The sequence below is a fragment of the Trachemys scripta genome, chromosome 18 (genome assembly GCF_013100865.1).
Source record: "Trachemys scripta elegans isolate TJP31775 chromosome 18, CAS_Tse_1.0, whole genome shotgun sequence".
Lineage (NCBI taxonomy): Eukaryota > Metazoa > Chordata > Testudines > Emydidae > Trachemys > Trachemys scripta.
Window position 1 is genome coordinate 6644120 of NC_048315.1, and position 20503 is coordinate 6664622.

At 38.3% G+C, this 20503-nt stretch overlaps 1 protein-coding gene across 5 annotated transcripts in view; it reads left to right on the forward strand.

Annotated features, from left to right (window-relative positions):
- USP32 (ubiquitin specific peptidase 32) overlaps window positions 1–20503 on the forward strand; it is a 119942-nt gene that overhangs the window by 78764 nt on the left and 20675 nt on the right. For all 5 annotated transcript variants that reach the window (XM_034752196.1, XM_034752197.1, XM_034752199.1 and 2 more), the window contains 12 exons: window positions 579–754; window positions 1591–1731; window positions 5271–5430; window positions 7922–8076; window positions 10220–10301; window positions 12815–12889; window positions 13621–13759; window positions 15025–15130; window positions 16046–16219; window positions 18005–18179; window positions 18917–19068; window positions 19841–19952. In XM_034752196.1, coding sequence (XP_034608087.1) covers window positions 579–754; window positions 1591–1731; window positions 5271–5430; window positions 7922–8076; window positions 10220–10301; window positions 12815–12889; window positions 13621–13759; window positions 15025–15130; window positions 16046–16219; window positions 18005–18179; window positions 18917–19068; window positions 19841–19952 — 1647 coding nt within the window. The remainder of the gene's footprint in view (window positions 1–578; window positions 755–1590; window positions 1732–5270; window positions 5431–7921; window positions 8077–10219; window positions 10302–12814; window positions 12890–13620; window positions 13760–15024; window positions 15131–16045; window positions 16220–18004; window positions 18180–18916; window positions 19069–19840; window positions 19953–20503) is intronic.

Here is a 20503-nt window from a genome sequence, read left to right on the forward strand (position 1 = left end):
CGCCCGGCACCGCGCCCAGCCCGGCCCGGCACTGCAACCCCGGCCCGGCACCGCGCGCCCGGCCCGGCACCATGCCCCCGGCCTGGCCCCGCACTGGCCCCGGCCAAAGAGGCCCCGGCCGAGCCCTCCCTCCCTCCCGATTTTCCCGGACATGCCCAGCTTTTGGGGATTTCCCCCCGGACGGGGATTTGAGCCCCCAAAAGCCGGACATGTCCGGGAAAATCCGGACGTATGGTAACCCTATGATACACAGATATCAGTTATCATACACACAGCTAGGTAACAGCATACCAACTGCCGGCTACTGTGCCCAGAAATTGGTATTTGTATGCCCAAATATTAATTTGGGAATACAGTTATCTTACACTCAAGTCCCTATTTTCAGATACAGATGCATGTTTTGTGCTCTGTTATCTGGATCCATTTATATATTTTTGGTGCAATTCAAGTACTATTTGAGGGAAACTTTTCCCACAATCTTACCACAGAAGTTTATCCTTATTTTCTAATTGATGTGCTCATGTTTATGGGATATAACTTAAACTAAAATTGAGACACATTACTCATTTCTTCTACAGGTTTTCTTTACTCTAGCACTCCAGCAGCCGATATGTGTTTTGCTAGGCAGCATAACACTTCGGACAATAATAATCAGTGTTTGCTTGGATCCAGTGGAAATATATTGCTACAACTTACTCCACAAAGACCAGGAGCTATTGATAACCAACCACTAGTAACACAAGAATCAGTGAAGGTGAGTGTAACTGACCTATGGAAATTCAGGAAAATGTTTTATAAATCTTTATCTCAATTTTCTAGCTGTAAAAACTTAATTTATTATTTAGATAATTAGGCAACAGGACAAAACTAGCACTCGATTATGGTTTAATTTCTAGTTTAATATTGCTTGGCACAGTTTTGTTAGCCACAGAACAAAAAAATTAGTATTGTCTACCATTTGCGGTGTAGTAATCCGTGTTCTGACTTTTACTACAGAAATTATTTTGCTTTTTATTTAAAGGGCCACTGTGAAATAGTTTCCAGGAGGGGAAAGGTGCAACTGTGTTTAAGTGGCTTTCCAAAATATAGTAAAACAGGTGGAAGTGTTTTCATAAAAACAACCTTTTAAAAATTATATTGAAAACACTTTTGTATTTAAACATGTCCTTGCACCATTATCAACGCAAATGTAATGCTGTTGCACTTGTGCACATGATCCAGAAAGTAAAGTTGAGTATAAATTGAAAATTAAACTGACCAGCCTAGTTTCACTGTTCAAGTTGAGTGAAATGCAAACAGTTAACAGTATAAATGTTGAAACATTAATAATAATAACCTGATGGTAGTAGTAAAAAAATGGGGGAAAATAGGAATGTTATCTTGTCCCTTTTAGAGAAGTATTTAATAGTAAAAATGAAACATAATTGTTACATTAAATACTTTCTTCCAGTATGAAAAACAGGTGGTAATTGCCACTTGCTAGCATATTTAAATAATTAAAACATGTTCTAGTATTCATGAACTGAAATCTTTGCAGCTGTGCGCTATTTTCTCCATTTAAGACCTGCCACTACCCTTTTTTGTTTAAAGGCTGCATCATTAACACTGGAAGGCGGACGATTAAAACGATCTCCACATCTGATTGAAGGGAGGGATTATAAAATGGTACCAGAACCAGTATGGAGAGCCCTTTACCTCTGGTATGGGGCAAACCTGGCATTACCTAGACCAGTAAGTAATGAATATAGTCATTGTTTATTTGGGACAGACTCTGAAGTCGTGTGCTAACAATCCTTTCTGTGACTAAACATCCACTTATTGATCTACCCCTCTGGAGCAAGTCTCACAATGTTCATTGGTTAAAGAAAGGTTTCAGAGTTAATCTGAAGTGTTATTCCCTCTAGATTTTCTCTGCGTTTCAACTTTGCTTCCATCAGCCAATCTATGGCTATAATTATCTTTCCAGAAGTTATTTCAAGGGGAGGTGAAATGGGAGATGGGTGTAAGCTGTTCTCACTCCAGAGGCTCCTCCTGCCTTCTCTACAGTGATCCATGTTGTCTACAGTTAGATCTCCTGCGGATGTTTTATATTGCTGCAGCACCCAAAAAATCCTAATTGGAGTTATGAGGCCCCACTGTGGTACTCACTGTAAGGTGCCCGGGAACACATGGCCCCTGCCTTGAAGAGTTTGTGATCCTTGTTAGCCAGCTGATGCAATCACGCGGTTCTTGTCAACAGTGACACAGCAAATATATGTCATACTCCTGATTTTTTTTGTTCCCGTGAATGTTCACAGTATTATGCAACGTGAAAATCTGAATGTCAGGTTTTATATGAAATCTAATTAAAATTAAGACTACACCACCTATTTTTTAGATAGCACCTGCCCAAATTGCTACTGTTTTGTGTGTGTCATAGAGTCTGATTCTAAATCCTCACTGGAGCCATTAGGTGCTGGTGCAATATAAATAATGCTTCATATTTTGAACAGATCCTGTACCCAGTGATCACTATCAGCTCTTATATTTCTTTTGTGCCATTTTAGCTGCTAACATTGTAGAAGTTGCTTTGTTCCATTAATGTTTATTCTTTCTGAACAACAATTGCCTATTTATTTTAAATTAACAACCATTACAAATTTTACTTGTCTTAATTCTCCCTGTTCCTAATGTACAACCCCAGTCATTCTTCCATCAAGCCTGATAGCACAGCCGTTTCTCAGCAAAGACTTGATAGAGGAGGGCTGTAGTGAGCTTTCACATTACTTAGGCAGTTTACCTTTACAAACATACTGTAGTATGATTATTAAGAAGCATTATAAATGATGAAACCTAAGGTACTCTTTCTCCAGATGAAAACAACAAGATGTCTTTTATGAATTGGTGTCACGATGAATCAGTGCTCATGGAATTCTTATGGCATATGTTCACTTACTAACTTGCAGTAGAAAGCTTGTTACTTAGTAATGGGTCTCTTAATCAGCAAGATGCTCCTGTATCTGTTTTTTAAATGTTTTCCAAATGTAATCTTAAACGGAGGAGAAAGTGAAGATGTGTTTGCAAATATCAGTGGCATTTACTATATTCAAACATGGCAGTTTCTAAACAATTAAATTCTGCCTTGTATCTTAAGGTCACTTTTACTTTCAAATGTAGATAGGGGCATAGGACTGGAAGGGACCTCCTGGGTCCTCAAATCCAGCCCCATGCTATCAAAAACTGCCTACTGTAGATACAATGGAGTATAAGTGGATTATGTTGACATCTCTTGTTATCCTACTAAGTGATTTCTTAGCAATAGCTACACAGCCAGAGTATTCAGAGCTATTCTGAAACAGAAGTGAATAATGAGGATATTTACTGTTAAAATATACAATTGTCTCCTTTAGCTACTGCACAGTAAATATATATATGGCATTACAAATGACTTTTAACAGCTCATACTGTTAGAGCTGTATTATGCAGTCTAACTATGGCATACATACATTCAGATTAATAATTCATCAAAAACTGATTAAAGCAAGATCAAGAGAAATTAAGCAAGATTTATTAATGTGAAGGAATTTGAAACTTTCTTTCAATTCTGTTGACATTGCAGGTTCCTTACAGTGATCTTTAAGTCACTTCTAGTCAGACATGTGGACTATACTAGATCAATTTAAGAGGAAGGGTTTCAAAGCCAAGTGCTCAACTGTCAGTGAAACTGAAGCTAAAAGCATTGGAAAGGGCATTCTGTTGCTGTAGTTCCTCTTTTTGTAGAAGACATAAAATTGACCTCAGGACCCTGGAGTTAGAAGTTCCTTAGTGCTTTTGTGCAAGAGCAGAGATGTGAACCTGTCTCCCGCCCAAATTCCATGATTCTGTGAAGTCCACATTTAAAAATCTGCCCTCCCACTTCAGTTGGATACACGGTTTGTCACTACCGGTTCTGAACTCTTGTGCAACATTGCTGTGCATTGCTTAACCAGTACTAGTTTTCGCCACAAGAGGTTACTGTATTTCGTGGGTGACATGAATCCTGTGCAGCCCTGGAGCCTTAAAATGACACCTGTCCTTCAAGAAGTTTTCTTTTATAGGAATTCAGTATTGCTCACCCTGCTGGTCAGATAGAATCTTATAATTCAAGGACTGTTTGTGTATAGTGTACAATTGATTTAGTAAACTTCATAGCGTTTGGGGGGCCATTTAGATGAAAGCAACTATGTACAATAATCCTCAGTATTTTAAATGTTTTGTTTCTGACCAGGTTGTTAAACTGTTTTCTTTAGGATGTTTTTTTAAATACTCAGTCAGTGTTACGGCTGGTGAGAAGGGTTGGTTGTAGGAGTTTATACAATTGTCTGATCTATGATGGTAGCAGTTATTTTACAGTACAACCACCATATTGACTTCTATTGTCCTCCTCACACACAATCTCCATGGAAACAAACACCTCTTGTAGTTTAGAAAAGGCCTCAGCATTTTACACACAACGCAAACTAACATACTTGAGCATTTCACTGCAATGTTTGAAGAGACGTCTGTCACGGTTTCAGGGTAACTGCCCCTGTACTCCCCTTCCGTGGTCGCTTAAGGGCACCCACTTAAAGCTCCCAGCCATCACCTCTCTTGTGCAAAGACCCTCATCTCACTTCCTCCTGTCCAGGTGTTTTTTAAGGCTGCACAGTTCCCTGCCTACGCTGTGATATGCCCAGCAAGCCAGAGTTTTTCTAAAAGGCCAGCATATGTGGTTTGCTCTCTCTAGAAGCTGTGATCAGTGCAGTTACAAGTTAACACATTGCTTCTAACCAAGCATGTTTATTCTTAAGTTGAAAACATATTAAAACAATAAAAGAACGTACACACATGCTAAAAAGCTTTAGCAGAGGTCACCCCCAACTCTAACCTCGGGCTCTGGTTGGTGACGGTTCTTCAAAACCCACAATCAGATTTTTCAAGTTCATAACTTGTCTCAGATTCAGAACCAGAACGTAGGGTGGTCAGTTCAGCTGTTTCTTTGTATCGCTTGGGACTTTGATCTCATCTCTAGGAAACAGGTAATCAGCAGACAATGACCAACTTCTCAGGGAGTAGCTTCCAAAGGCTGAGTTTTTGCATTAACCTCCCCAGGAAATTCACTGAAGACCTATTGTCCCAAAAGTCCATTCTTGTCTGACACATTTTCAGTATGGTCCTTTGCTCTCCCATCTGCCCCCTACAGAGGTTCATTTTAGACTTCCTAAAGACTCAGAAGGGAAGTCTCTGAAATTTTCTTTAAATGTCTTCACTAGGTGATCAAAAACAGCAAAACTGGCGTCGCTGAGCTAGAGTTATTTCCTCGCTATCTGCTCTTTCTGAGACAGCAACCTGCCACTCGAACGCAACAATCGAACATCTGGGTGAATATGGGTATGATGAGCCTGAGAATGTTTCCTCATCATTTACCTAGAGGTAACTTAAGAATGCAGCAAGAACACAACTGTGCAGTTTCTAAAAAGCGAGACCCAGGTCAATAGACGCTTGCTGCCACTGTGCTTATACATCTCCTAATCGATCGTAAAGCAGAATGAAGTTTTACCAATCACTCAAAGAGCTTTTAGCAAGATCTTGCACAAAGGAGAGAGACTAAGGGCATTTTCAGTTTTTAAGTGAGTTCACTTGCATAGTTATTAAACACATTTCAGATTGGTGATGTGAGAGTGGAAAATGAGCACTGCTTAAAACAAACAGCTGGGGAAGGCCATCTTATTTTCCTCATCTGCAGTCTGTGTAGTTATAGAATATTTATATCTGAATTTATTTTAGATAGGCCCCTAACATACAATACTACACTGTAATAAATCAGCGGTATTCATCCAGCTGCTGGTTCACACTTCATAGTGAACTATGACTGGTTCTGAGTTAACCAGGTAATTAGTCTCTAACACACACATTTAACACTTGATAAGAAGTGATTGGCAAGTGAAATGTGAAGTCTTTTACTTGATACAATTTGCAAACATAGGCTACATTTGTGGAAGAGGATGGAAATACATACAAATGAGATTAGGGGAAAATCTAGATTTCTGCTAACACCCCATAATTACCATCTCTATTCTCATTTTAAGATTACACTGGTCCTCGACCCCAAGCGTGTAGCCTTTAGTTTCATAATATTTTACAGACAGTTTCAGAAGGCATTATCGAGGTCTGATTTTCAGTTATCAGGTTTGTATACGCAATTGTATACCTAGCTACTACAGTTTGTGTCCGAGCAAATCTCCTGTGTTGGAATGCCATGTGGCAGGAGATGCACAAATTGAGATTTGCATGCACATGTGTATTAGTGTATGTACAGATGCAAGCAGGACTGAGCGCTGGAAATCAGAACCTGGAAGGACATTGACCTTTTAGTCAGTGTCTATTTAAAACTCATGCAGATGCTCGATTTTTTTTTTCCACTGCTTTGATAAATTTGGTAAAATATGGTAATATTACAATCCCAAAATTATTGTATAATTAGTGGCTGCCTGGTTGATCAAGTTGCGCTATAGAAACCGCCTAGTACCCAAAAACATTTTTTACTACTTAACTTTATATAATGAAAACTGCTCTGTTTGGTACCTAAACATTTCTATTTCAAATACATCGATTCTTCTGATATGCCAAATTTAATCTTGATTTGGAATTATTTTGCTCTGCACTAATTATTTGTTCAATCAAATATTAATCTTTGAGTTTTTTTTAAATATGCTTTCTTGCTGTAATCTTACAACTAATCCTCTCATCTTTAATTGCAGAAAATGCTTGTTTGTGTTTTTTAAGAAATTATAGTCCTTTGCTTGGTGTTTTAAGGTAAAACAGATGCTTTGCCGATTTATAAAATGATTGTGGTTTAGTTTTGCTCCTCAGTGCCATAGCATGTAGTGTCATTCCATATCATAATGCTGTTCATTGGGTTCTTTTAATCTTTTGACAACTGAATTGTAACTATAGTGCTCCTTCAGTTTACTTAAAGTAATACAGCTGTTGAGTCAGGCTGTGCACTGAAGGAAAAACATTTTAATTTTAAACTGAAAAAGCCCCAGAAAAATAAAAAATGTCACATTGGACTCATTTTTTCAAACCCGATATTTCCAAGTACGTTATCCGAAGATGAGCTAGATATATTGAATACCGCAAATAACAACATTTTTGACTTGACAAAGTCAATTAGTTTTGCAGACATATCTGAGTGAATGTTGAGAAACTGTGTTGAATTTCTAGACATCTTTCCAAAATGTGTTATGCAGCCCTTGTATGTGAGAGAGTAATCCAGTTCTGAAGCTTCCAGATTGATTTAATCTTCACAGATCAACATTCATCTCCATAGAAGAGTTGCAGTGAAGTGCTGCTTCCCAGAAGAGAACAGTGAAACTGACTTTTTTTTCACATTTTTTGTTTACAAATAATATGCTTGCTAAGAGTAGGTTTCATGAAGGAATTTTTTTTAAGTTTAATTAAAAAACAAAACAAAATATCTACCTCTTGCCTTACGTATCTTGTCTTCTAAAGAAACAGATCAGATCACACTTTGCTACTTCACAGTACGGTAGTAATTGTTGGAGTATAGATTGTAAAAGTAATGAAGTCTTGACAATGACAGCCACTCTAGAATGCTCTGCTATTAGCAAGCAGGGAGGGAGAGATTGCTGCTTATGGTAACTTTGGATGGAAGTTAGCAAAGCTCTACTGTGTGTTTTTTGTGTGGGAAGTTTCCCAAGGGTTAATATTTTTTAAGATTGCAGTATGGCTGATATTAACACCATAACAAGAGTAGCTCCGTGTACTCCTTTTTCACCAAATGCATTTATTTGAATGTGTATATTGTAGAATAACCTTATTAAACTCATTTGCCTATTACTGTATGTACAGATATGTCTGTTATGAACATCTTGGCCTTTTTCTTGTGATTGTGACACAGGGAATGTACCTTCTCCCAGTGCTCCTTTAAAACGAGTGTTGGCTTATACAGGCTGCTTTAGTCGGATGCAAACTATTAAAGAGATACATGAATATCTATCCCAGAGGCTACGTATAAAAGAGGAGGATATGCGGCTGTGGTTATACAATAGTGAGGTAACTTAACCTTTAAGGACTTTAAATGTTGTGTATATCTTCACTCTTCAGAAAACCGCTAAACACACACATTCAGAGATGCATGTGCTGTAGCTACTGTTTACACAGTTCGGTCTGAAAATTTGGGCCAGAATGTTTGTGACACTAAAGACTTTGACCCACCACCTGCATGTTAGTTTTCATAAGTGCTCCCAGCTGTGAAATTGGAATCTTGCGATTTGCTTGGTGAAGAATGTGGCAAATTTTTCTTTGTAAGACTGATGTTAATTTACATATATCCTAGTTTTCTTTCTGATGTAATTACAACTCAGCCCTCTTCTATTAAATTTTTAGAGCTAATTTGTAGCATCATAGCACCCACTATAGGTAAATTAAAAATGTTGTTTCCTTCAGATGTGGCCTGTTATGTGTAGGTTGTCTGTTTTGCATATGTTAGCCAGGAACCATTCTTTCTTCATGTGTTTGCATTTTAAATTATTTTAATATACAAATCCTAATATACACGGGTGTCAATAGTAAAGTGAAATTAGTGCGTTGCAAAACGTTACTGTTAGAATATGTCAGTGAAGAATTAAAATAGTTGCTGCAATGAGGAACATAGTTTGCCCTGATCTACAATGTCTGCAAATTTATTGTAACGATCATGTCAGTGAACTCAGTTCTTCACAGCTGTGTCCAAACATACTGAAATTTTTATAATGCAGAAAAGTCCACACTGGCCATTTGCACTAAAACTGCCTCCCCAAATGGACCTACCATTACACACATTACAATTGCTTTCATAGTAGTTTATGTTAGATATGGAGATCCTCATGTAGCTATATGCTTATGAGGAATAGAAGAAACCATGACAGTCACCATAAGAAATGTTGTCCCAGGAAATTAACAACTATGCCTAACGGTGTATACAACATTTCTGCACTGATATTTATTATTCTGATTGGAGAGAACTACCTTCATTAGCTTTTGTGTAGTATTTATCCATTAACTTAAAACTGTGGAATAGGCAGAAGAATAGAATTAAGTCTTTGGCTAAAAGCGGCTGTTTGTCACTTGGTATCTCAAGTGAGTGTCTGAAAAAGGAATTATTTGGGGGCTTATTGCCTGTTGCCACATTTCACATAGGAATCAAGCCAACCCAAAATTTGGAGACTACTGTTGAAAAAGATGACTGCCTTTTTACTGAATAACATCCTAAATGTTTAATCTGTGTATGTGGCTTTTCTTCAGATTTTACTGCAAAAAAATAAAAGCAGACCAAAACCAAATGTGTTTCATGCTGGTCCTATTTCGTAAATCACAGATAACTAGTGAAGATAAAAAATGGAGGGGGAGTCAGAATTTAATAGACATTTAATAAACAGCATAATATAATGGCTCATATTCAAAAGAAAAAAGATGCTCTTGAATAAGAGACTGTATAAGTCAATGCTGCCATAGTGTATCCTTAGAATTTACCTATTTACTTGCACACCTATTTACTTGGGGAAAGCCGACAGGTGCTTGAGGGAAAGCCGACAAGTGCGGAGGAGCATGTGGGTTCGGACATCCCTTAGGGGACGATTTATAAATGGATATTCCCTATGTCCTAATAAAGAGGAGAGGATGGAAGATGATAAAAGCTCTAGGACGCCAGCAAATTAGTGAATAGTTAATCTAGGGGAAGATTTTGAAAAGTGCTGAAAGGATTTAGGAGCACTAGTCCCATTCATGGTTGATGATGTTCTCTTAAATCCCTTAGGCATTTGTGAAAAACTCACCTTTGATTGCAACTTGGAATTTGAAATAATTTACCTTAGCTAGATGTCGTCTTTTCCTGCTTTGCTGTTTCATAGACAATGTTGTTCTTGCGCATGTCTCTTAAAACCGTCTCTTGATTAGGAATTAGCTAGGGTTTCATCCAATATGCCACTATCCTCATTATAAGGAAAAAACATACATAGCAAAAAAAAAAAGCCAGTGGATACTTTTGGAGATACAAGTAAGTAGCTCTGTTTAATTAATGTATACAAGTAGGGAGCTGGTAATCAACTTATATCCTGAAATAACTAATACTCTGAGTCCTGTTACTTTAAGATTAAAATTTAAAATAGCCTCCGAATTTTTTTAAAACGAGAAATAAACAGTAATTTTTTCTTTGCAGAACTATCTTACTCTTCTGGATGATGAGGATCATATGTTAGAATACCTGAAAATCCAAGATGAGCAGCACTTAGTAATAGAAGGTATAAAAATGGATAATGGAGATTTATTAATTTCTGCATTAAGATGAACAGATATATTTTAGACAAATATATAATTTTTCTATGTCAAACATATGCAGTGCTTTGGGAGCAAAACATAAACATAACTGGCTTACAAGGAAAATCTCAGGAACGGTCCAAAATGCTTACAGTGCTAGTTAAGTGCAAAGCAGCCTCTCCAACACCCGCACCTGAAAAAACACACACAAGCTTTTATTTACAAAGGTTTGCACTCTGTGACACTTGAACATATTTAGAAAGCAGCAGATCATGAAATAGCACTGCATGTTTCAGTCCCTAATGGGTTAGGTTTTAAACTTTTTGGTGCAGGCATCGTGTAGTCTTCTGTCTTTCAAAAGCACCTGGCACATTTTGGGGGGCAAGCTGTCTGGAGTGGCTCACAAACGTGTGTGCCAGTCTCAGGGCTGACTGTTACAAACCAAGGCGCAAACTCCAAATTTTAGATTTCACCAACCAAGTATCAAGTGTGAGCTCCACAAGCACTATAACAACCTTAATATGGAGTCACAGACCGTCTCCTTGGGCACTCTGGTATAACTTTCCACCCAGATGCCTGCCATTGTGATAGATAGTCCCTTACACCAAAAATCACAACACTATTCCAGTTACACCCAGTCTCAACGGAGCAGTCACTTACCCCAGGTCAGTTGTACCTTAAATCTCTCTCAAAAGATTGTAACCAATCCTATCGTAAACTAACTAAAGATTTATGAACTAGAGAAAAGAAATGAGTTATTTACAAGATTAAAGCAGGTAAACATATACCCACACAAATGAGTTACTGTCTTAGGTTTCAAAAGGTAATAGAAGCTACTGTAATGTGCAATCTCTAGATGTCCTTTAGGACTAACACAAGCTAAGCAGCTTGGGGAATCCCTTGCTTATGCTTAAAAATACTGCCTTCTCCAAATTTCAACCAGCGTGTGATGACCATTGCTTTTTGACAGGGATTTTCATTCCCTTCCCCCAGATTTCAAGCTGTGATGCGATGAGTGTTTGTGCATGTCCCCGCTTCATGGGTGTGGGGAGAACAATCAACAAAGTCTTTTGTCCATTGATGTTCCACAATGGTTTGTCTGGTGTCCCTGATAGACCTTCTTTTGTTGGGCAGGAGATGACACCTCTTGTTATTAATTAGTATTTCACACTTAGTAATGCTTCTGTCCTGTCGGAGTTTCCAGTTTCTTAGCAAACCCTTTTATAGTTACAGAGCAAACACTTAAATATTACCTTATAACATGGGATACAAATACTATAAGTGAGATTAATGCATCCAGTGACTCTCAAGCATTTCATAAAGTCCAAACACTAAACACATCACTACATCTAATTCCTGTTTTAACAATACTAACACACAGGTGAGCCAGGCTGGTTTCCAGCTATGCGTTTTCAATCTTTAATGAGGCCTAGGGGCATTGGCATGAGCTGGCACCTGGTCTGCCAGCATCACACTCACCACTACTGGAAACAACCGTTAAAAATGAGTGGGCCTTTGTCAATGGCAGAAATGCATATAGATTTGTGACCTTTAAGCTAATTTAATGCCAGACTCTTGAGCTTCCCCCTTAAATTTGGGAACAGATTAAGTACAAACTTAATCCACCCTCCCATTGGCCTCAAACCTTGCATTAGTACTGATTATAATGTCATAAAAATCTTATTTTTAAAAATAAACTTTTGAACAAAAATGATGATGGGGCTGTTGCACTCACAAAACCACATGTCTAGTGTTACACTCTGTGGATCCGTCTACAATGCAGATAAAAACTCCAAGCTGGCCCGGCTTGTGGGGTTCAGGCAATGGGGCTGTTTCATTCCAGTGTAGACTTCTGAGCTCGGGGACCCTCCCACCTCGCAGGGTCCTAGAGCTTGGCCTCCAGGCCAAGCCCGGAAGGCTACACCGCAATTAAACAGCCCCTGAGCCCAAGTCAGCTGACACAGGCCAGCTGCGGGTGTCTAATTGCAGTGTAGACATATCCTCTGTGCACATGTTTAACTTACTTTTGGGTAAGAATGTGGAGTTTTGTGGCTTAAAATTTGATGAATACTTGATGACTAAGTGGCCAAATTAAATCTTGTTCTCGCTTTGAGGCATGGTTTTATGTCATCATTTCCCCCTCATGCTGATATCTAAATACATTTGAATCTATTGTCCCTTTGTAATTAAAAGTTATCTTTCTGGTAAAGAGAAAGCTATTGCATCTGGACCCATAATCAATCTGTCTCTAGTTATCCGATGCTATGTACAATATTAAGTTAATAAATCCTGAAAATTGGCTTTTACAATAGGAAAGAAATCTCAAGATTACCAATGGTGTCTTTATGTATGGTTAGTAAAGTAAAAACAAAATAAAATAATAAACCAGTTTCTGCATTTTAATAAACAGTTGGAAATGAATGAAATCACTTTAACTACATGATCAGCTCTCTGGAGTAGGTAAAAATAAAACTTGTTTTACTGTGTTTCTTTCTAGTTCGAAACAAAGACATGAGCTGGCCAGAGGAGATGTCATTTATAGCAAACAGTAGTAAAATAGACAGACATAAAGGTAAGTGTTCAAGTGCAGTAATGCAGTTATGATGAGGGGGAAAACTATAATATCTTCTGTTTTGTGGAACCATTTTGTTTTTAACATAAAGATTGAAAATAGTGGTACAGATATGTTACAACTGTTCTAATTGTTTTGTTCTGTGATGTAGCTTTAGCTCCTAAAAGTATTGGGCTGTTGAATTCAGAGGTAATCAAGTCCTGCAACATTCAGCAAACTCTGAATACAGCTAATCTTGAAATTGGATTAATAGTTTTTGGAAAATCAGTTGCTTCCTTTTCACCTCGTTTATAATATAAGACTTGCATATTTCTGTGTTTTACGGTTTTTTTAAGTTGAAGAAGACTTCGGTATTATTGAACAAGAATAACACAACAAAAAATTGCAATGATATCGTAATGCTACTGCAGAACAGGAAAATCATTTATTTACTGATGCAGAAACAACATGGATTACACTGATTACCAGTATCTTTTCCGTGGTTTATAATAGGGCCAATTCTAGCAAGTTGCCAGACACCCTCAATTTCTGTTGACTTCAATGAAAATTTAGGGCACTCAGTATCTCAGAAGTCGGTTGTCTTTACATTGACTGATATCTTGTAATACGGGGCAGGGTGAAGGAGGTTGTAATCGTCTAGTGAAATCTCACTGTAGATTAATTTTTCTTCTATTGTATTTCTTAAGTGTTTAAAATATATCATGTTAAAAACTGTGCCTCTTTTCCCTCAGTTCCGACTGAAAAGGGTGCCACTGGATTAAGTAATCTGGGTAATACGTGTTTCATGAATTCTAGTATCCAGTGTGTCAGTAACACACAACCTCTAACACAGTATTTCATCTCAGGAAAACATCTTTATGAACTCAACAGGTAACACCTATGTGAGACCTTTGGCATTTAAATGTTTTAACCTTTTAAAATTCTTTTTGCCTTCAAAAGTAGGCAGCATGACTGTCCTTTCAATCACAATATTATAAGCACTCAACTTCCCAACAGGCCAGGGGTGCCATTTAGGGAGGGCAGGAGGTGGGTGGACCTGCCCTTCCTTGAGTTTGTACAATATTGGGGTGAAGTTCCCAGCGGGAGGGAAAATGCTCCCCCTCCTTGCCCTGCTCCGCTTCTGTCTGCAGCCGCTGTGCTGCCCCTGCCGTGGAGCCCCCGCTGGCAGCACTGCTGAGGACTGGGAGCCTGCCTCCTGATCTGCCGCACAAAGCCGGGCGGGGGCTGATATCAATGTGTCCCCTTCCCCCTGCCATCATGTACCTGGGTGGGCAGAGCACACTCCTTGCCCCAGCCCCTACCCTGCAGAGCTGCCCCCACTGTGCTAACTAGGGACTGAGTGCATGGCTGGCCCAGCAACAGCAAACTCTCCGCAGCAGTACACCCACACACAGCCCCTGCCTGCACTTTGAGCTACCCCCCGGCCTGCACTCAGCCCCTAGCTACTCCTCTCCCAGCACCCTGAGCCACAACCCTCCCAGACCAGCCCCTAGCTACCCCCCTGCCTGCGCGCAGCCCCTAGCTACCCCCCTGCCTGCATGCTGAACTTCCCCCTGCCTGCACACAGCCGCTAGCTACTCCTCTCCCCGCACCCTGAGCCACACCCCTCCCGGCACAGTCCCTAGCTACCCCCCTGCCTGCACTCTGAGCTACCCCCTGCCTCCACACAGCCCGTAGCTACCCCCGCCTCCACACAGCCCCTAGCTACTCCTCTCCCTGCACCCTGAGCCACACCCCTCCCAGCGCAGCCCCTAGCTACCCCCCTGCCTGCGCACAGCCCCTAGCTACCCCCCTGCCTGCATGCTGAACTTCCCCCTGCCTGCACACAGCCCCTAGCTATCCCCCTGCCTGCCCCCTGAGCAGTTTTCAAATTTTTGAGCTGAGCCATCCCCCTCCCCTAGAGTTTTCAGGTGCCTAAGTAACCCCTGGAATCACAATTAAAGTTGTGCCCCCGCCTCCCAAATCTGAAATGGCACCCGGGTAACAGGCACTAGATTAGACATACCTAAAAAGGGAGACTTCTGTTGCTGAATGAGATAAACCAATACTAGCTAGCCTGAAACACTCTCCTCCACCATACTTTGTAAGCGCTCATTTTATTTAAAACATCAATGAATATACTTTATGAATTCTAGGACAAATCCAATAGGAATGAAAGGACATATGGCCAAGTGTTATGGGGATTTGGTTCAGGAACTATGGAGTGGGACTCAAAAGAACATAGCTCCATTAAAGCTACGGGTAAGGATTTAATGTGCCTTATTTATACATAGCAAAGTGATGTGGAATTACAAAAAATTTACCGTCCAAAAAAATTACAGATGTATTTTCCTTTTCTGCTTTTTGATGTTGTCTGTTTTATAATATTCTTTAAAAGTTTCCTTAATGATACTTCAGCATGTTTAATGGTCATATTTGCTCTGAACTTAACCATTAAGACATTTCTTTACCACTTACTTCTGGCTGTGGTAAATATGGCCTTCAAAATTTTAGTACATTCAATAAATATACTGCCATCAGTGTTTCTGCATTGACAATTTGAGAGAAAATTCATATTCACCCTCTACATTTTTCTTGGGTGTGCAGCTTAAGTGTCTGTGTTGTAGGCAGTGATACCAGTAGCAAATTTTACTTGCAGTCTTTGGAGAAATAGAATCGTATAAATGTAGGACTGGAAGGGAGTTTGAATATTTATTGTACCGTTTGGTACCCACCTAAAAGAATTTTAATTTAGAAATCTCTTAGGAAATTAAATTACAATTTAGGATGTGTCACACAAGCATGTACAGGTATGTCACGAATATGACACATGACGATGGTCATTGTAATACCCTTTTTGTGGGGTATGTCATAATCCAGTGCAGAAGCTGTAGATTCAGAACAGTCACTAATGTTAATGGGAGTTCTGGCTTATGTGCACACCAGGCTGACAATACGGCCCTTTATTTCCCTTGATAAGAGATTAAAGACAACACAACTCACAATTGGCCTCGCTCCTACCCTGGAAACTTATGTGGTCATCTTTAACACTTAAAAATGTAGTTTATTACACTGGTCACCATCATACATCTTCACTAGGTTAATTTGTTACTATAAGTAAAGGTTTCTGTGATTCAATATCAAATAACGTCTTGGTTTTTACTTTTTTTTATACAGTGGACGATAGCAAAATATGCTCCAAGATTTAATGGTTTCCAGCAGCAGGACTCACAGGAGCTTCTGGCTTTTCTTCTGGATGGTCTTCATGAGGATCTGAACAGAGTTCATGATAAGCCATATGTAGAACTGAAAGACAGTGATGGCCGACCCGATTGGGAGGTAGCAGCAGAGGTGTGTCTGAACTGGAAGTTATTGACAGTAGACAAGTAGAATCTGCACTGACACACAATTTTCTGACAGCACTCTAGAACCAGTGATATAAAGATTTAAAAAAAAAGCAATATTTAATCCAACTGAAATACAATATAGGATTCCTCACGGTACTTTTAGCAAGTGATGATGATTTTATCGGTTCATTTCAACAAGATCCATGAAAATTTATGACCTCACAGAAGCATGTTGCATAGGAATGTTTGTCTGTAGACTCAGTAGAATAGCAGGACAGTTAGACAATTTCTGAAATATTTTGCCCCATGGCATAAAGAGTTTTACCTGCCCACCTCTGAGTGAGGTTAAAAGGAAATTTGTCTTGGATGCTTGAGTCTGCTATAAAAGGTTAAAATAAATATTATATTGCAATGTAACATTATCCAACTTTCCAAAAGTATATTTTTGTAAACAGGAATTCATTCCTAACCATGACCTTTGCATTGGTCATATTTATTGGCTTTCACTTTCTGGAGTCTGCGATATGCCCTCAAATTTCAGATTTCATGCAAGCTGAAACATATATATGAAGCCAAGCACTCTAAAATGAAAGCCAGATTATACTTGCGGATTTTGTGGTATTTCTGGGAGCGATATGTGGTTTCTTAGTAATTTGGTAAATAAACATTTTTTTTGTGATTTTTTTTTTTTTTTTTTAATATTGGCTTTCTATCTTGTCAGTAAAGTTAAAGGTTACATTTTCCATTATAATACTATTATTGTATTTTCTTTTGTTACATACTGGATCTGTACAGTGTTTACCTCTGAACTGAACATAGAATCATATTTGGATCATTAGAAACTTGTAAATGTTGTGAATAAATATTTTTGTAGGATAGATCCTTAAATTCTAGCTATTGATTGCTCAGTCACATGGATGCTGAGTAAAAATTAATGAGACTCTTCCCTTTTTTCTTAACGTGCCAAACTTTCTTGATGTTGTGTAGATACATGATGTGTTATGTGTATCTGTAGAAACATAGATAAGCTTAAAAAGGATGTTTTGGACTGGATTGAAGCAAGCTTTCTGTTAATATACTATTATTATATTTCAGTAAGCTATTTCAGTAAGCATAACATCTCTTAAATTGCAGTAATAGAAAAGTGACTTTGTACAAATGCCACCTTTCTGTTCAGCTAATCTACTCCCTTTGTGTTGAACCCTCTCTCTTTGTCCTCCACAGATAGATTTTTACTCTTGCAGATCTGTGGAAGAGCAAGCTGGATTCTGTTCTGCCTCATACCTTAAAAAAAGTGGTCACTAAATTGAAATTGTAGAATATTATCAGTGATAGATAATAGTGGCAGAATAAACACAGCTTGAATTTTTCATTTATTACATTGTATTTGAAGGCAGCTAGAAAAATCACTGTTACTGGTAAGCTGAGTACATTTGACCTAAAACTTGTGAGGAGAACATTAGTGTGGAACCTCACAATGTCCTCTTAAGGAAGTCACTTTTTCAGAAGCAATGTATAGCAAAACTTGAAAAGATACCGAGTGATTGTGCCCAGAGCTACTTAAAGAAGCTGTAACCCAGGCTGATTGTCCTAAATCACAAACGTTTTTCTAATGTTGAAACTAAATTGTTTCCTGCTTGTTTACAACACTGGTCAAATAACTTCTAGTACAGCATATATAGTACAGCACCATATGTTTATAAATATCTTGGAATCTCGTAACACACTTCCCCCTGCCAAGTCCAAGCAATTGTGCTACATTTCTAATTTTTTTTGCACTTTGTTTCAGGCCTGGGAAAATCATCTGAGAAGAAACAGATCAATCGTAGTGGATTTGTTTCATGGACAGCTAAGGTCCCAAGTAAAATGCAAAACATGTGGGCACATAAGTGTTCGATTTGACCCTTTTAATTTTTTATCCTTGCCTCTTCCAATGGATAGCTACATGCACTTAGAAATTACAGGTGGGTAGTCGAATTTAAATCACTCTGGTCTTGCCTGTCCTAAAACATACTCACTTTCCAGCAGTGATGCAGAACAGGTTTTCAGGGCACAGTGGTAAGAGTCCCGTCTATACTGGCACTTAGCACTAATGCAGCTGGACCATTCTTGGAATTGAGGTAAAATATTCTAACATAAATGTGACCCTTTACATACTAAAATCTACCTCATTTCAGTGGACTTAATTTACACTAGAACAAAAAAATGATTTCGCTATCAAATATTTACGTAGTAGTGAGCATAGTTCAGGCGCTGCCACCTGTTTTGTCTCAACTAAAAGATTTGATGACTAAAATGTATAATATTCAGAATTTGAGGCCTTCTAGACTGTTTTCAGGTCAGTAGCAATTTGATTATACAGATAGTCTTTGAGAGAGTGTGCCTAGTGCAGAACTGTACCATGATCTTCAAACCTTTTACTGAAGAAAAGTCATTTTTCATGCTTGGATCTTGAGACATGAAAATAGACATAGTGTTTAAAAAAAAAATCCTCTTAACTGCTGCTCTCACACTTATGCAGGTAATGAAGGTTCTCTTGTCTAGTATTAAGACATTCTTTTGTCTTTGAAACACTAGAAAAGTGTCTGGTAGTCGATGAAAAGATCAAGTCTTAAAAGAGCTTTTTAATAAATGAGAAATGTATTATTCTCACAAAAACACTGCCATTTTGCTGACTAAAATGTGTTTCTTTCCTTTAAAGTAATTAAATTAGATGGTACCACCCCTGTTCGATATGGGCTCAGACTGAACATGGATGAGAAGTATACAGGTTTAAAAAAGCAGCTAAGTGAACTTTGTGGGCTAAAACCAGAACAGATTCTTCTGGCAGAAGTACATAGCTCTAATATAAAGGTAACATGCTTTCATTGATACCAACATCCTTTCAGTACTTAAAGTAGTTACTGAAGCCTGTACATCAACATACTAAAATTCCTTCATATCTCTTCAACATAAGATCTTGTCTACATGAACACTGCACCAGTTTAACTAAAGATGTGATTTTTAAATCAGTTTAGTTTAAATGGTGTGAGTCCATGTGAATGCTTTTATTTTGGTTAAACCAGGGTTAATTTAGAATTGTTCTAAGCTGAACCCAAATAAACCACTCTTAAACCAGACCAAACCAAAGTTATTTACACCAGTTAAACTAAAGTTATTTAAAAATCACATTTTTTAGGTAAAATAATACAACTTTCTCATTTTGACCGGGCGTAACTCAAAGACCAGCAGTGACATCATGTGTTTAAACACTACCAAATATTTTAGGGCTGAAGCCTGATGAGAAATAACCTATGAATTCTAAATAAAATTTATATACTTTAAAGCCAAGTCTGCCATCACAAAATATTTTTCAAAACTATTTTATGTTTACAGAGAGCAGGGGCTCTGGGTGATCAATGGACCATCAATAGTCCACAAAGCACTTGCTGGAGACCTGGCAATTCCCATGGTGCTGGTTCTCCTTTTCTGCAGCAAGGGATGGAAGAGGGAGACTAAATGAAAAGCTGAAGCAGACAATTTTTATTAACATTTTCAACAAATAAACATATGTAGGATCACAGTGGAAAATACTAAATACTATTATATTATACTATTATTCCTTGTATTCTGTTTTTCTCTACAGAACTTTCCTCAAGACAACCAGAAAGTTCGGTTATCAGTGAATGGGTTTTTATGTGCGTTTGAGATACCGGTCCCAGGATCTCCTACGTCAGCTTCTAGTCCTGTGCAAACAGGTAAAAGAAATTACTCATTTTCCTATTTGTTTAAATTGACTCAAGAGTATTGATCAGATATAGATGGCGAGGTACAGGAAAAATCCAACTTTATAATGGGGAAAGAGACAAGCCTAAAGAAAAAGCATGGTTTGGAGGAGAATATTTCATACACTCAATTGGATGGAACAGGAAATGTTTAAAAAAAACAACACTGTTACCAGTTCTGGTTGCTGTTGCTAATTGTGTATTTATAATTAGATTTGGCATCAATACTAGGAACAATAATATCTGTACTGTGTGTTTTATCCAAGGACTTTAGTACACTTTATAAACATTTATTATTCACAACATATCTTAATCTTAAATTTACCCATTTTAAAAAGAGCATAACAGGCACAGAGAAATGATTTGCTGAAGGTCACCTAGTGAATCTTTGGCAGAGCTGGGAACAGAATCTGATTCATTCTCCTGTTTTGAGTAGTAGACACACTGCTAACAGTGGGATGTATATTGAGAGTAGGACTGGCTACATCTGCTTCTCGAAAACTTAATTGTTTTTGAAGTGGTAT